Here is an 18315-nt window from a genome sequence, read left to right as displayed (position 1 = left end):
TATATAGTAGTGTGTGTTTTTCTTTGGGCTTGTGAGTAATTGTTTCTTGTTTAGTGTGGTTGCACCTGACAGGACTGTTGGCTGTCAGTTTCCTTGTTTTTGTTCTTGTATAGTTTTCGTTCCAATTAAATTGAAGGATGAATACTAACTCTGCTGCATTTTGGTCCATTTCTGAAGACAGCAGTGACAGCCGTTTATTATGTTCAACAAAGGAGGGCCAAGCACAGGAAGCAGCTCTTTCAGTAGTTTAGTTGGAATGTGTCAAGGGATATAGGATTAAAAAACGTGTGTGTCTCCCTTGAGCCTAGGTCCTGGCAGTGTTGTGCAGACTCAGGACAACTGAGCTTTGGAGAAATATGCAGATTCAAAGAGGAGTCCATACTTTTCTTTCTAATGTTCATGATCTTTTCATCAAAGAAGTTCATGAATTTATCACTGCTGAAGTGAAAGCCATCTTCTCTTGGGGAATGCTGCTTTTTAGTTAGCTTTGCGACAGTATCAAAAATAAATGTTGGATTGTTCTTATTCTCCTCAATTAAGTTTGAAAAATAGGATGATCGAGCAGCAGTGAGGGCTCTTCGATATTACACTGTACTGTCTTTCCAAGCTAATCGGAAGACTTCCAGTTTCGAGGAGCGCCATTTCCGTTCCAATGTTCTGGAAGCTTGCTTCAGGGCTCGGGTATTTTCTGTATACCAGGGAGCCAATGATAACGTCCATGGGTAGGTAGAGGGAGTCTGGAAGAGCATCTAGGAATTTTTTGTTTGTACGAGAATTTATAGCGAGGCTTTTGATGATCCTTGATTGGGGTCTAAGCAAATTATTTGTAGCGATTGCAAATGTAATAAGATGGTGGTCTGATAGTCCAAGATTATGAGGGAAAACATTAACCTCTCTAGGGTATGTGGGACGAAATCGTCCCACCTACGTAACAGCCAGTGTAATCCCGTGGCGCGTTATTCAAAAACCTCAAAAATGCAAAAACTTCAATTTTTCAAACATATGACTATTTTACACCATTTTAAAGACAAGACTCTCGTTAATCTAACCACACTGTCCGATTTCAAAAAGGCTTTACAACGAAAGCAAAACATTAGATTATGTCAGCAGAGTACCCAGCCAGAAATAATCAGACACCCATTTTTCAAGCTAGCATATAATGTCACATAAACCCAAACCACAGCTAAATGCAGCACTAACCTTTGATGATCTTCATCAGATGACAACCCTAGGACATTATGTTATACAATGCATGCATGATTTGTTCAATCAAGTTCATATTTATATCAAAAAACAGCTTTTTACATTAGCATGTGACGTTCAGAACTAGCATACCCCCCGCAAACATCCGGTGAATTTACTAAATTACTCACGATAAACGTTAACAAAAAGCATAACAATTATTTTAAGAATTATAGATGCAGAACTCCTCTATGCACTCGATATGTCCGATTTTAAAATAGCTTTTCGGTGAAAGCACATTTTGCAATATTCTGAGTACATAGCCCAGCCATCACGGCTAGCTATTTAGACACCCACGAAGTTTAGCCCTGACCAAACTCCGATTTACTATTACAAAAGTTTGATTACCTTTGGTGTTCTTCGTCAGAATGCACTCCCAGGACTGCTACTTCAATAACAAATGTTGGTTTGGTTCAAAATAATCCATAGTTATATCCAAATAGCGGCATTTTGTTTGTGCGTTCAAGACACTATCCGAAGTGTAAATAAGGGTCACGAGCATGGCGCATTTCGTGACAAAAGATTTCTAAATATTCCATTACCGTACTTCGAAGCATGTCAACCGCTGTTTAAATTTAATTTTTATGCCATTTTTCTCGTAAAAAAGCGATAATATTCCGACCGGGAATCTGCGTTTAGGTAAACAGACGACAGAAAATAAAGCATGGGGTCGACTCGGGCACGAGCCTGAGTCTCACAGTACTGTGACCAGCCACTACCCAAACGCGCTACTTTTTTTCAGCCAGAGCCTGCAAAGCCACGATTCAGCTTTTTGCCGCCTTCTGAGAGCCCATGGGAGCCGAAGGAAGTGTCACGTAACAGCAGAGATCCCCTGTAATGGATAGAGATAATCAAGAAGGGCAAGAAATTGTCACAGGGCACTTCCTGCATGGAATCTTCTCAGGTTTTGGCCTGCCAAATGAGTTCTGTTATACTCACAGACACCATTCAAACAGTTTTAGAAACTTTGGAGTGTTTTCTATCCAAAGCTAATAATTATATGCATATTCTAGTTTCTGGGCAGGAGTAATAATCAGATTAAATCGGGTATGTTTTTTTATCCGGGCGTGAAAATACTGCCCCCTAGCCATAACCAGTTAAATAAGCATGCCCCTTTCAAAAAATGTAGAACTAAGAGCAGATATAGCCCTTGGTTCACTCCAGACCTGACTGCCCTCAACCAGCACAAAAACATCCTGTGGTGGACTGCGCATGCATCAAATAGTCCCCGCGATATGCAACTTTTCAGGGCAGTCAGGAACCAATAATGCAGTCAGTTAGGAAAGCAAAGGCTAGCTTTTTTTCAAACAAAAATGTGCATCCTGTAACTCTAACACCATGTTTTGGGACACTGTAAAGTCCATGGAGAATAAGAGCACCTCCTCCCAGCTGCCCACTGCACTAAGGCTAGGTAATACTGTCACCACCGATAAATCGAGAATTTAAAAAAATGTAATCTCTATGGCTGGCCATGCTTTCCTCCTGGCTACCCCAACCCCGGCCAACAGCTCCGCACCCCCCGCAGCTACCTGCCCAAGCCTCCCCAGCTTCTCCTTCACCCAAATCCAGATATCAGATGTTCTGAAAGAGCTGCAAAACCTGGACCCGTACAAATCAGCTGGGCTAGACAATCTGGACCCTCTCTTTCTAAAACGATCTGCTGCCATTGTTGCAACCCCTATTACCAGTTTGTTCAACCTCTTTTGTATCGTCTGAGATCCCTAAAGATTGGAAAGCTGCCGCGGTCATCCCCCCTCTTCAAAGGGAGTGACACTCTAGACCCAAACTGTTATAGACCTATATCCATCCTGCTCTGCCTTTCTAAAGTCTTCGAAAGCCAAGTTAATAAACAGATCACTGACCATTTCGAATCCCACCATACCTTCTCCGCTGTGCAATCCGGTTTCTGAGCTGGTCACGGGTGCACCTCAGCCATGCTCAAGGTACTAAATTATATCATAACCGCCATCGATAAAAGACAGTACTGTGCAGCCATCTTCATCGACCTGGCCAAGGAATTTCGACTCAGTCAATCACTGTATTCTTATCGGCAGACTCAACAGCCTTGGTTTCTCAAATGACTGACTAGCCTGGTTCACCAACTACTTCTCAGACAGAGTTCAGTGTGTCAAATTGAAGGGCCTGTTGTCCAGACCTCTGGCAGTCTCTATGGGGGTACCACAGGGTTTAATCTCGGGCCGACTCTTTTCTCTGTATATATCAACGATGTCGCTCTTGCTGCGGGTGATTCCCTGATCCACCTCTACGCAGACACCTTTCTGTATACATCTGGCACTTCTTTGGATACTGTGTTAACAAACTTTCGGCAATGTCATTTACAAAATAGCCTCCAACACTCTACTCAGAAAACAGGATGCGGACTATCACAGTGCCATCCGTTTTGTCACCAAAGCCCCATATACCACCCACCACTGCGACCTGTATGCTCTAGTCGGCTGGTCCTCGCTACATATTCATCGCCAGAGCCACTGGCTCCAGGTCATCTGTATAAGTCTATGGTAGGTAAAGCTCCGCCTTATCTTAGCTCACTGGTCACGATAACAACACCCACCCGTAGCACGCGCTCCAGCAGGTATATCTCACTGGTCATCCCCAAAGCCAACACCTCCTTTGGCTGCCTTTCCTTCCAGTTCTCTGCTGCCAATGACTGGAACAAATTGCAAAAATCGCTGAAGCTGGAGACTTACATTTCCCCCACTAACTTTAAACAGCTAACCGATCGCTGCAGCAGTACATAGCCCATCTGTAAATAGCCCATCTGTAAATAGCCCATCCAATCTGCCTACCTCATCCCCATATTGTTTTTATTGACTTTTCTGCTGTGTGAGGGGATTTATTCTACTATCTGTACTTATTGGTGGCACAGACGCTGTTTCATCCTTTCCTACACTTAAATTATCCTTGCCTAACGATTGCGTCTGAAGCTGGGCTTGCAGCATGGCTATCCTCACCATAAGGCAATAGTTTTCCTGTTTTCCTTTTCCTGAGTACAGCGACTGCAATTAGATGGCATGTGTTAATGTTACTAGTTAGCTTCGGCTGGTGGAGCTCCTGTGGAACCATGTCCGGATAAAGTGTTCGTGGTGAAAAAGTTGAATGAAAAAAGTTGACAGAGGTGGAAAACTACAAATATTAAATGGCTATTAAAACTTGGAATGTAAAAAACGTGAAGTTGGCAGGTAGCAAGAAAGTTGCAACAAACCGCACAGCATTACAAATGCAACACTTCAGTTAGCTTAGGGTATACAGATTTGTTTGATCTTCATTTCAGCCAGTTTTCTACAGCAGGAAAATAATCCTGCAGCAACAGGAAATGTGAATTGTTTTGTGGATTATAATTAATGGACATTTTTGTAGGGATTGAAACATTTCTGCATTGCAGGACAGTTTCTTGCAATAGAGTGATCAAATTAAGTTCCTACATCTGTATGCTTTAACCTGCTATTGCGCACTCAGGCACAGGTGTGCCATACTGTACTATTGATCAAGCACCCGCTGCATTGAAACCATTAGGCTAATTCACACTGTCTAAACTTTGAGCTGAGGGTAACTAACACTGGTCTTCCCAGTGCACCTCCCGCTTTCTCCTACAGCTTGGGCTAAAAAGGGTTTGCTTTGTGATCGGACCATCAAATAAAGCAAACCTTGTTTAAATGGCTCTCCTGTGAAGTCGTGACTTGCGACATACGTCTAGTTTCCTGAAACGGGTCACATATCTATCACACTGACCTCACCTTTCCCCTCTTCCCTCTTGCAGTCACCAGGTTACTGCGAAGGCAGCCTCTCTGCACTGAGCTAAAAGGGGGGAAGAGAGAGTGAACAATAGAAAGAAGAAAAGGGAGAGATTTGAGAAATGCTGAGTGTGGTGTCTGACCTCTGTGTCAGCTGATCTGGTCTCCCACTCCTCTTCTGTCTCTGGTGACTCCACATAAAAGGCCCCCTTCTCTATCCCTCTCTTTCTTCTCTCCTCTCACTTTTCTCTCCCTCCTCCTTTTCTCTCTGCTCTTTCCCCCTCTCTCTGTAGTTTTTTACATTTTTTATGAAATCTATTCCTTAATTACCGCCAACATCTTCTGGTAAGCGTCCCTCACTTACATTATCATTTATTTGCCTTTCAAGTGGGCACTTAAAATGTCTCTTTAACCATACACCCCAGAGCGGTCTGTGCTGAATGGAGAGGACTTCATTTGGGTCTCAACAACCACCACCCTCCATCCCTCAACCCTCTTCTGACCTCTACCTCCCTCCTCCATCCCCCACACCCTCTTTATTTTTCATTCTAATTTAGCTTTTTTTTCTTCTCCTTCATCAATATGGCCCTGTAGCTTTTTGTCCCCCAAAGTGACATCCAGCAAGACCCTCCCTCTTTACCTCTGTTCCCTCCAATCCGCATGACTAACACAGGCTTGCTTCTTTTGCATATTCCTTCTGCCCTCTAGCCTTTAGTCCTTTGTGAGATGTTGTTACTTACCAAATCTAAACACTAGCGTTCGAGGAGACCCCCACAGAGAGCCTTACTGTATGTGTACCTGAGACCCACTAAAGAGAGAACTAAAACCACCTGAATTGGCTTTATTTGCCCTGCTCTAGTTGCATCATCCCCCTGCTCCAGATTAGGCCCTCAAATTGATTCTGCAGGGCATTCATAAGCATGGTCGATGGGCTTAAGTGGCTATTAAAAGGACTTTAGCACCTTTAAGGAGAACAAAAGAGTAGAAAAGAGAAGTCTTCTGTCCCTCTTCCTTTTTACAAGGAGCACCATATCCCCCTCTTCTCTCCCTTTCTTCTCGCTTTCTATAAATATGATCCCTTGGAGAGGACCTTGGAGGTTTAGGGAGACTGCAGTGACAGCAGAGAGGCTGTTTCCTACTGTAATTAGATATATGTGATCCTAATCATTTAGGCCATTCATTAGGGCTAACAGTTTGAGCAGCCTGAGCGACAGAACAATAATTAAGACGTGACGAGTGTGTGCTGTGTGTCATAACTGTGATTATTGGTGTGTGACTGACTAAAAAGAGAGTGTGTGTGTTTACATGGTGTATGTGTGTGTGTGTTTTGCGTGTGTGTTTTGCGTACATGTGTGTGGTTAAATGTGTGCTAATTTGTAGGCAGCGGAGCCTATCTAAACATTGGTACATTTATGTGAGTGACTGCGTGTCTCTCCATAGGCTCTGTGGTGTTTGTATAGTCTCTTCTGTTTGCTAGAACCAGCCTCTGATTCTAGGACATTCTATGAAGATTTGCTGTGTTGTCCAAACTTTAGAGTACACACACACACTTGCGTGCACACACACACACACACTGCCTTTTAATAAGTGTATTCAGCTGGATGTGCTAAGCCCTACTGGAGAGCATTTGCATACGTTTGTGATCTTGTCACTGGTAAAGGCTTTCAAAGCCCAGGTCAACACAGCTCATTCACTTGAATGGAGAACCAAAAGAGAAACAGCTAATGTTTTCCAACGAGGGTTAGGAAAGGAAAGCAGAACTTTCAGGAGTGTCCCTTTCCAATTGTATGGGTCTTAATTCTGGGGCAAGATCATTGTCATTGGGGATTGAACACAAAATGACATCCACTTCTACAGTGTGTTGAAACATCCATGTACAGCAGTTATAACAGTGCCTGGCATTTAATTGTTGGCCTACTGTGAGGTTATGTTTGTTTGACTTTGTTTTATAATTAGTGTTGCAGCATTCACTTGCGCTTTTGTGTGCATGTGGGTGGCGCGTGCATGTGTGTTTCTACATGTAGGCCTATACATTTATATGACCCATTGTTTGACAGGGACACTCGGTGGTTCCTGTCTGTGGCTTTACCATGGTGTCATGGTGGATGTCGCAGCCATCACGTAGCTGGTACCAACCTGAGATATGTGCCGCGGCGCGCCGTGCTCTACTGCCCCGGCAATGACGAGAAGAAGCTGAGGAAACTGGCATCGCTGCGTGGCCTAGACTGTGCCGTACTGGACTGTGAGGATGGAGTAGCCCTCAGCAAGAAGGTACTGTTAGACACACTTGGGTGTGCACACTCACACACAGGCATCTCTCTCTCTCTCACACACACACACACGCACGCACGCACGCACGCACGCACGCACGCACTTGCACAATCATCTCCAAGTGTGTGTGTCAGCTTCCGCCTTGGCTAAAATCTTAATTCCAGCTCACGCTCTCGGTCAGCCAGGTGCTGCCAGGCCTTAATCAGTGGTGAATGAGAAAATGACCTAAAAGAGATGCTTAAAACAAGCTAATTTCACCCCATTACAATACCACAAAGGCCTGAGCCGGCCCCCCTATCCCCTGCCTTTAAAACAAGGTGACCACATCCCACTGTCCCAACTGGGCAACCAGCAGGAAGCCAGCAGATGCAGCAGGTTAAAAAGCATTCTTATCCTGCCCACACGGCTTCCCCATTGGCCCCGCCGGCCTCCCCTGCCCACCCTATGAAATCATGATTGGTTGGAGAAGAGAAGGGGTAAAGAGAAGGGGAAAAAGTTGAGACACAAAGGTTTCTAAGTCATGATAATAAAGATGATTGATATGGCTCAGACTGTTTCTGTCATATGAGAGTAAAAGACAAATAAAAAAGGAGAAGTGTGACTGACAGGCTAAACAGCTGTGAGCCTGTTAAGGATCAATGTTTAGAAACAACAAGCTTTATGTCTTTGTGTGGAGGAGAGGTAGAGAGGAACGTGGCATTGTGTACACACGCGCACACACACACAGCCAACCATGGAAAAATAGTATTGTATTCCAAGAATCCCCTTCCTACTAATCCCATTACTGTCCCCCCTTCTGTTCTGGTGACGGCCTAACGCTCCACAACAGCGCTCCCGAGTCGGAGCAGGATTCAGTCAATTGTCACGACCATATGTTAGCTTAAAAACAATTCTGCCATAATGCGGCAAACCCTGTGATATATTCTTTATTTGCTAGGTTAGTACTATGTTGAAATGAGTTATTAACTCTTTAATTAAAGGCACCTTTTTCTCCCCGGCTCCCTCTCTTCCACTTCCCACTCTCTCAGCTGCTTTGTGCATTGTGGCAATTGGAAATCCATGGGGGGTTTTGTTGTATACCTTCAGACAGGACGCTTTATTTTCCTACAGGGCTAAATTACACTTCTCGTGTGTGTGCATGCAGGCGTCCATTTTACACCGCCAATTAATGCTGCAGAACTGATAATGACATTCTGCCATTGAGTGCATTTATGATTTAGATATTTTTCCCTCTAATATTGTTTTAAAGAATCTATTAAATCTGTGAAAACGCTAAGTGGTGAGCGAAGGAAGACCGCAGAAAACATATTGTCACAATAATCACCTTTGAGAATCAACCAAGCTCGCCGCTAACCTATTATTGTGTAACATCGTTACACCAGAGAGCTAAGCTATCCGGCCTTCCTGTTTGTCTCTCTGTCGACGTTGTTAGCTACAGTCGCTATGCTCGCCGCTAACCCTCGCTGCGATTACCTTCACCATGACAACGGCACAGCGGGCCTGTCGCCGTGCCAACCGATGCCAGGCCCCCACGCTGCCCCTGTTCTTGCCCGACTGACAGACGGAGTGAAAGAGAGCTGCCCAGAGCCTGCTAACTGCTACCCTGAGAGGAGAGGAACGGAGAGGAGAGGGACAGGAGCAAAAGGCTAGAGAGAAGGAGAGGAGGAGGGAAATAGTGGGGGGAAGACAAGGCTGACCACACTAACACTATTACGCATATCATCATATCTGTAAGATCAGTGGGAAGGAGGAGAAGAGGGGAATGAGGTGGAGGAGGGCAAGCTGAAACCCTGTAGTGGAGCTGACGGCTACACCTGTCTCTTTCATCCCCCCCTTCGTACCTTCTCTTCGTACCCTATAGGCTGGCGTTCCTCCTGACGTCTCGCTCTCCCCTGTTGACCTCCTATCTCCTTCACTTCTCCATCCCTCCCTCCTGACTCCCCTCCGTTGAGATTTTCTGTGTAATCCCTGGAAGTTTGGAACTAATGAACTAACTGCTGAGCCTCTGAAACGGAGCCTGGTCCAAAACTATACTGTACTTCACACTCCATTTCCTTCGCCAGATGGTAGGGTGGCGTGGCTGCGCCGGAAGGGAGCAAACACACACACACACACACACACACACACACACACACACACACACACACACACACACACACACACACCAAGGCAGGCAGGCACATGCTCTTACATGAGCACGGATGCACAGACAGACACACGCATAGACACACACACACACACACACACAGGGCTTTGGCCGGCAGGGAGTACCTCTCTCACTGGAATGTGAAAGTGGAGGGATGTTGTTTTCCTTGCCCATTTTGATGGGTTAGAAAAAGACTAACTATGAGATATAAAATCGCCCTGGTTTCATTAGCTTAAAACAAGGCTGTAGGCTATTGGCACAGACCAGAGGTGAGGATGTCTTTGGTTAGGTTTTGGTGTGTGTGTCTGTCTTTCGATGTCATCTGATCCACTCTCCTGCAGGTGGTGGTAGTGACTGCCACATAACACAAACATGGTGACCACCGCTCTTCCTCTGAAATGCTCATACATTCTCTCTCTCTCTCTCTCTCTCTCTGTCTCTCTGTCTCTCTGTCTCTCTGTCTCTCTGTCTCTCTGTCTCTCTCTCTCTGTCTCTCTGTCTCTCTGTCTCTCTGTCTCTCTCTCTCTCTCTCTCTCTCTCTGTCTCTCTCTCTCTCTCTCTCTCTCTCTCTCTCTTAGTTCCTTTTTGATTTGTAAAGGAAAGTGTTTGAACAAAAAGTTGTTTTATAGTCAATGCATCTTGTCATCCAAATGTTACTCTTCTTAATACTTATTATTGTCCACCAGAATTATTTAGTCATGTCATCCATGTGAATATGGAAAACACATAGTGAAAGACAAATGTTACACTTCTTAATGCTTATTATTGTCCACCATAATTATTTGGTAATGTCATCCATGTGAATATGGAAAACACATAGTGAAAGACAGATTTGGGATTTATACAGTGCATTCGGAAAGTATTCAGACCCCTTCCCTTTTTCCATAACTTGTTACATTAGACTTACGTTAGATTCTAAATGGATTATATAAAAACATTTCCTCATCAATCTACACACAATACCCCATAATGACAAAGCGGAAACATGTTTTTAGACATTTTTGCTAATATATTATTTATATTTTTTTAAATAGAGCTTATATAACAATGAATCTTAGACCCTTTTATAAGCATCTGAGATATTAGGATACAAAACCTGAGTTGTTGACCAATAGTATTTCTGTAAAGTCAACCTCCAATCAGATATCAGACCTACATGATGTAACCGCTGCTTCTCAGAGGCGTGACAATGGGGGTTGTCAAGACTAACACAGAGAATGCTGAATTCAAATAAAATAAAATAACATTTTATTGGCCACATACACTTGTTTAGCAGATGTTATTGCGGGTGTTGCGAAATGTTTGTCTTTCTAGCACCTAAAACAACACAGGGTAAATTCTTGTATACAGTTGATAAGAAGAGTCACTTCGGGGCTGACCTACACAGGCATCTGGAACTGTAGAGAGCTACTGTTGTTGTTGTATTGTGTGTGTGTGTGTGTGGGGGCAGACGTGTTTATGAGTATGTGCATGGAGATGCGTGTGTGTATGAAGCCAAACGTGTGTGTGTGTGTGTGTGTGTGCACTTGTGTGTGAACAAAGCCACGAGTCATCCTGTACATTGTATTTTTTTTTTCTCAAGCCAGGCATTTTATGTCTTGTTGTGATGACCCGCAATGCCATTTCAAATGAGCTCAGGTGAAGGACAGCCTGCCTTTGTGCGTGTATGTACAGTGCCTTCGGAAAGTATTCAGACCCCTTGACTTTTTCCACATTTTGTTACGTTACAGCCTTATTCTAAAATGGATAAAAAATAATAATCCTCAGCAATCTACACACAACATCCCATGTGTTGTGTTCTAATATTTTTTGAAATATTTGCAAATGTATTAAAAATAAATAAAAAAATATTCAGACCCTTTGCTATGAGACTCGAAATTGGAGTCCATCTGTGGTAAATTCAGTTGATTGGACAGGATTTGGAAAGGCACACACCTATCTATATAAGGTTCCACAGTTGACAGTGCATGTCAGAGCAAATACCAAGCCATGAGGTTGAAGGAATTGTCCATAGAGCTCCGAGACAGGATTGTGTCCAGGCACAGATCTGGGGAAGGGTACCAAAAATGGCAGAAACACCCCAAATACAGGTGTGCCAAGCTTGCAGCGTCATACCCAAGAAGACGTGATGCTGTAATCACTGCCAAAGGTGCTTCAACAAAGTATTAAGTAAAAGGTCTGAATACTTATGTTAATGTAATTAAAAAACATATATAAAAACCTGTTTTTGCTTTGTCATTATGGGGTATTGTGTGTAGATTGATGAGGGGAAAATACAATTGAATCAATTTTAGAATAAGGCTGTAAGGTAGTAAAATGCAGAAAAAGTTAATGGGTCTGAATACTTTCCGAATGCACTGTACATACCATATACCAAATCCAATAATTCTCATTGGATCCCATATTTTTTTTGTTCTGTAGCAGTTCACTAAAAGTATTCTAAAATTAGGCATAGGACACATTTTACTTTTGACAAAACAACTCCACTTTACTACAGCACATACTTGTAAACATCGTAAGGAAATAAATTGACATTTTTACTCCACTCTCCATTACCACCAGCAAGCTTCATTCTTAGTCATTCAAATTGTCCCACCCTGGGTTAATGTTATAGTGTAGGGAAACGCATGGTGTAATTCCCTGTCCTTTAATCTGTATTATTGAATCTGCTACATAGAAAAACAGCTACTGTCTTTTGTTACATATTGTTAGTCAAGAGAGGAAGTTTGAGACATTTATTCTAAAAGTAAAAAGAGTCAAATTAATATTTATTTGACAGATTGGACAATCGGGGATCAACCCTCAGTGTGTGTCTGTCTGTGTCTCTGTGTGTGCGTGCCCTTGTCTGCGGCTGTGTGTTTGTGCATGCACTGATATCTGTGTGTATGAGTGCCCCTGATCTCTTCAGTGAGCCTAGTAGAGTTGCGAGAAACTCCCAGCCAACCTGCCAAGAATCACAAAATAATCTGAGCCTCTCACCCAGAAATTAGATCCTGCCCCAACGAGATCATACACACACCCTGTCTTTGCCAAACCAATCTGCCTGTCACAGACCTGTGTCTGTGCGTTCTTGCATGTCATGTATGCTTGTGTGTGTGTGTGTGTTAGTCCTATCAGTGTGTGGGTTAAGCGGCAGGCGTCCTGCCACAGTCATGTGTGGGGTGTGGTCCATGGGTGGGGGGGGGCTCATAATTCGTGGAAGGTGCAGACAATTTAATGATTGTTCTTCTGGAATGGTAGTAGATGGGGTTTCCTCATAGTGTGTGGGGTAATTCTTCAGCACACTGTGTGTGATACAATACTGAGTACTCCTAGCATCCCTCTCTATGGCCCTCACCTCTTGGGACAGAAACACACACACGTCGTGCACACACACATGCTCCAGATGCTGTGGGTTGAGGCCAGGGGTTCAGAGAAAGAGAGAGGGATCATAAAACGCTGAGGAAGAGAGAACAGAGAGAACACAGAGGTCCTCTCTCCCTCTCTCATTATCCTGTTACACTCCCTTTGTTTTCCCTGGCTGACCCACGGCCTGGCGCTACGTGTGCTTTTGAACAGAGGGAGAGAGAGAGGGATGGAAGGAAGAAAAAATGAGTGGAAGGGAGGGATGTAATTCTCACTCTCCCCCATACCGCCATGTGCTAGGGGATGGAGGGAGTTGGAAAAAGAGAGGAAGGATGGATGGATTCTCCCTTCCCTTTTTCCCTCCTACATCATGTATGTTATGGGATGCAGGGAGAGAGGAGGAGGGATGGCAGGAGAAGAGAAAAGATGAGTGTAACTGAGGGATGGACGGATGGATTCTCCCTTCCCTCCCCTTCTATACCTCTCCAGCTACAGTACCAGTCAAACATTTGGACACACCTACTCATTCAAGGGTTTTTCCTTTTTTTTACTCTTTCCTACATTGTAGAATAATAGTGAAGACATCAAAACTATGAAATAACACATATGGAATCATGTAGTAACCAAAAAAGTGTTAAACAAATCAAAATTCATTTTATATTTGATAGTAGCCACCCTTTGCCTTGATGACAGCTTTGCACACTCTTGGCATCCTCTCAACCAGCTTGATGAGGTAGTCACCTGGAATGCATTCCAATTAGCAGGTGTGCCTTGTTAAAAGTTAATTTGTGGAATTTATTAACTTATTGCATTTGAGGCAGTCAGTTGTGTTGTTACAAGGTAGGGGTGGTATACAGAAGACAGACCTATTTGGTAAAAGACCAAGTCCATATTATGGTAAGAACAGCTCAAATAAGCAAAGAGAAACAACAGTCCCATCATTACTTTAAGGCATGGTCAGTCAATCCGAAAATCCTAATCACAAAAACCAAGTGCTATGATGAAACTGGCTTTCATGAGGACCGCCACAGGAAAGGAAGACCCAGAGTTACCTCTGCTGCAGAGGATAAGTTCATTAGAGTTACCAGCCAGAAATAGTCAATTTGAAAATTGTATAAACTGCCTTAAAGTTTCTGGGGATCCATAATAAATACAAATACAGAACTGCACCTCAGATTGCAGCCCAAATTAATGCTTCACAGAGTTGAAGTACACATCTCAACATCAACTGTTCAGAGGAGACGTGTGAATTATACCTTCATGGTCGAATTGCTGCAAAGAAACCACTACTAAAAGACACCAATAAGAATAAGAGACTTGCTTGCGTCAAGAAACACGAGCAATGGACATTAGACCGGTGGAAATCTGTCCTTTTAGTCTGATGTGTCCAAATTTTAAGATTTTTGGTTTGTCTTTGTGAGATGCAGAGTAGGTGAATGGATGATCTCTACATGGATGATCTCTACATGGTGAATGGATGATTTCCTCCGTGAAGCACGGAGGAGGAGGTGTGATGGTGTGTGGGTGCTTTGCTGGTGACACTGTCAGTGATTTATTTAGAATTCAAGGCACACTTAACCAGCATGGCTACCACAGCATTCTGCAGCAATACGCCAGTCCCACTAAATGCAAACCAGATGGGATATCATTTGTTTTTCAACAGGTCAATGACCCAAAACACCTCCAGGCTGTGTAAGGGCTATTTGACCAAGAAGGAGAATGATGGAGTGCTGCATTAGATGACCTGGCCTCCACAATCACCCAACCTCAACACAATTGAGATGGTTTGGGATGAGTTGGACTGCAGAGTGAAGGAAAAGCAGCCAACAAGTGCTCAGCAACTCCTTTAAGATTGTTGGAAAAGCATCCCAGGTGACTACCTCATGAAGCTGGTTGAAATAATGCCAAGAGTGTGCAAAGCTGTCATCAAGGCAAAGGGCGGTTTTGTTTAATTTGTTTAACACTTTGTGGATTACTGCATGATTCCATATGTGTTATATCATAGTTTTGATGTCTTCACTATTATTCTAAAAAGTAGGAAATAGTAACAATAAAGAAAAAACTTTGAATTTGGTGTGTCCAAACTTTTGACTGGTACTGTAAATATTCAGTACTTTATTGAAGCATCTTTGACCGCTCTACCATAAAGGCCTGATTGGTGGAGTGCTGCAGAGATGGTTGTCCTTCTGGAAGGTTCTCCCATCTCCACAGACGTACTGTAGAGTTCTGTCAGAGTGACCATCGTGTTCTTGGTCACCTCCCTGACCAAGGCCTTTCTCCCCCGATTGCTCAGTTTGGCCCAGTGGCCAGCTCTAGGAAGAGTTGGTGGTTCCAAACTTCTTCCATTTAAGAATGATGAAGGCCACTGTGTTCTTGGGGACCTACAATGCTGCAGAAATGTTTTGATACCCTTCCCCAGATCTGTGCCTCGACACAATCCTGTCTCTGAGCTCTACGGGCAATCCCTTTTGACCTCATGGCTTGGTTTTTGCTCTGACATGCATTGTCAACTGTAGAACCTTATATAGACAGGTGTGTGCCTTTGCAAATCATGTCCAATCAATTGAATTTACCACAGGTGGACTACAATAAAGATCAAATCAATTCAAATTTTATTTGTCACATGCACATGGTTAGGAGATGTTAATGCGAGTGTAGCGAAATGCTTGTGCTTCTACTTCCGACCATGCAGTAATATCTAACAAGTAATCTAACAATTTCACAACAACTACCTTATACACTCAAATGTAAAGGAATGAATAAGAATATGTACATAATATATTTTGATGAGCGTTGGCTGAACGGCATAGGCAAGATGCAGTAGATGGTATAGAGTACAGTATATACATATGAGATGAGTAGTGTATGTAAACATTATGTAAAGTGGCATAGTTTAACCTGTTTGGGCTAGGGGGCAGTATTGAGAATTTTGGAAAAAATATGTGCCCATTTTTAACTGCCTCAGGTTTGGATAGAAAACATCCTAAAGTTTCTAAAACTGTTTGAATGGTGTCTGTGAGTATAACAGAACTCCTATGGCAGGCAAAAACCTGACAAGGTTTCATGCAGGAAGTGGCCTGTCTGACAAGGAGTCGTGCGTCTTGCATCTGTTTATTGAAGAGTAAGGATCTTAGCTGTAACGTGACAATTCCCAGGGCTCCAATAGGCTCTCAGAAGCCGGTAAAATCCTGAAGGATGACGAGGCAGCCTCAGGCTGAAACAGATTATCACCTTATCCAAGTGGCCGATCAGAGGACCATTGAATGAGGCGCGTGCGCGATTAGCCCCAGTGGAGTATATTCATTAGGCTGTTTAGCTTATTGCAGATTCCCGGTCGGAATATTATCGCTTTTCTACGAGATAAATTGCAGAAAAATGGATTTTAAACAGCGGTTGACATGCTTCGAAGTACGGTAATGGAATATTTAGAATTTTTTTGTCACGTTCTGCGCCATGCTCGCGACCGTGGATTACCATTCTGATAGTGTCTAGAACGCACGAACAAAACGACGCTATTTGGATATAAAGATGGATTATTTGGGACCAAACCTACATTTGTTATTGAAGTAGAAATCCTGGGAGTGCATTCTGACGAAGACAACAAAAGGTAATCAAACTTTTATAATAGTAAATCTGATATTGGTGAGTGCTAAACTTGGTGGGTGTCTAAATAGCTAGCCCTTGATGGCTGGGCTATGTACTTAGAATATTGCAAAATGTGCTTCATCCGAAAAGCTATTTTAAAATCGGACATATCGAGTGCATAGAGGAGTAATGTATCTATAATTCTTAAAATAATTGTTATGCTTTTTGTGAACGTTTATCGTGAGTAATTTAGTAAAATTGTTAGTAAATTCACCGGAAGTTTGCGGGGGTATGCTAGTTCTGAACGTCTCATGCTAATGTAAAAAGCTGTTTTTTGATATAAATATGAACTTGATTGAACAGACATGCATGTATTGTATAACATAATGTCCTAGGTGTGTCATCTGATGAAGATCATAAAAGGTTAGTGCTGCATTTAGCTGTGGCTTTGGGTTTATGTGACATTATATGCTAGCTTGAAAAATGGGTGTCTGATTATTTCTGGCTGGGCACTCTCCTGACATAATCTAATGTTTTGCTTTCGTTGTAAAGCCTTTTTGAAATCGGACAGTGTGGTTAGATAAACGAGAGTCTTGTCTTTAAATAGCTGTAAAATAGTCATATGTTTGAGAAATTGAAGTAATAGTATTTCAAATGATTCAAAAATCGCGCCACTGGATTAGACTGGCTGTTACGTAGGTGGGACGAATTCGTCCCGCCTAGCCCATAGAGGTTAAAGTGACTAGTGATACATTTATTACATCCAAGTTTTTATTATTAAAGTGGATAGAGATCGAGTCAGTATGTTGGCAGCAGCCACTCAATGTTAGTGATGGCTGTTTAACAGTCTGATGGCCTTGAGATAGAAGCTGTTTTTCAGTCTCTCGGTCCCAGCTTTGATGCACCTGTCCTGACCTCGCCTTCTGGATGATAGCGGGGTGAACAGGCAGTGGCTCGGGTGGTTGGTGTCCTTGATCTTTTTGGCCTTCCTGTGACATCGGGTGGTGTAGGTGTCCTGGAGAGCAGGTAGTTTGCCCCCGGTGATGCGTTGTGCAGACCTCACTACCCTCTGGAGAGCCTTACGGTTATGGGCGGAGCAGTTGCCGTACCAGGCGGTGATACAGCCCGACAGGATGCTCTCGATTGTGCATCTGTAAAAGTTTGTGAGTGTTTTTGGTGACAAGCCGCATTTCTTCAGCCTCCTGAGGTTGAAGAGGCGCTGTTGCGCCTTCTTCACCACGCTGTCTGTGTGGCTGGACCATTTCAGTTTGTCAGTGATGTGTACGCCGAGGAACTTAAAACTTTCCACCTTCTCCACTACTGTCCCATCGATGTGACTAGGGGGGTGCTCCGTCTGCTGTTTCCTGAAGTCCACGATCATCTCCTTTGTTTTGTTGACGTTGAGTGTGAGGTTATTTTCCTGACACCACACTCCGAGGGCCCTCACCTCCTCCCTGTAGGCCGTCTCGTCGTTGTTGGTAATCAAGCTTACCACTGTGGTGTCGTCTGCAAACTTGATGATTGAGTTGGAGGCGTGCATGGCCACGCAGTCATGGGTGAACAGGGAGTACAGGAGAGGGCTGAGAACGCACCATTGTGGGGCCCCAGTGATGAGGATCGGCGGGGTGGAGATGTTGTTTCCTAACCTCACCACCTGGGGGCGGCCCGTCAGGAAGTCCAGGACCCAGTTGCACAAGGTGGAGTTAAGACCCAGGGTCTCGCGCTTAATGACAAGTTTGGAGGGTACTATGGTGTTAAATGCTGAGCTGTAATCGATGAACAGCATTCTTACATAGGTATTCCTCTTGTCCAGATGGGTTAGGGCAGTGTGATTGCGTCATCTGTGGACCTATTGGGGCGGTAAGCAAATTGGAGTGGGTCTAGGGTGTCAGGTAGGGTGGAGGTGATATGATCCTTGACTAGTCTCTCAAAGCACTTCATGATGACAGAGGTGAGTGCTACGGGGCGATAGTC

At 43.7% G+C, this 18315-nt stretch overlaps 1 protein-coding gene across 1 annotated transcript in view; it reads left to right on the top strand.

The window, feature by feature from the left end:
- Positions 1–18315, top strand: part of clybl (citrate lyase beta like) — a 220545-nt gene that overhangs the window by 97725 nt on the left and 104505 nt on the right. The window contains exon 2 of the mRNA XM_014172831.2: positions 7052–7265. Coding sequence (XP_014028306.2) covers positions 7052–7265 — 214 coding nt within the window. The remainder of the gene's footprint in view (positions 1–7051; positions 7266–18315) is intronic.

The sequence above is a fragment of the Salmo salar genome, chromosome ssa25, assembly GCF_905237065.1.
Source record: "Salmo salar chromosome ssa25, Ssal_v3.1, whole genome shotgun sequence".
NCBI classification, from domain to species: Eukaryota; Metazoa; Chordata; class Actinopteri; order Salmoniformes; family Salmonidae; genus Salmo; species Salmo salar.
This window is presented reverse-complemented; position numbering and strand designations above follow the sequence as displayed.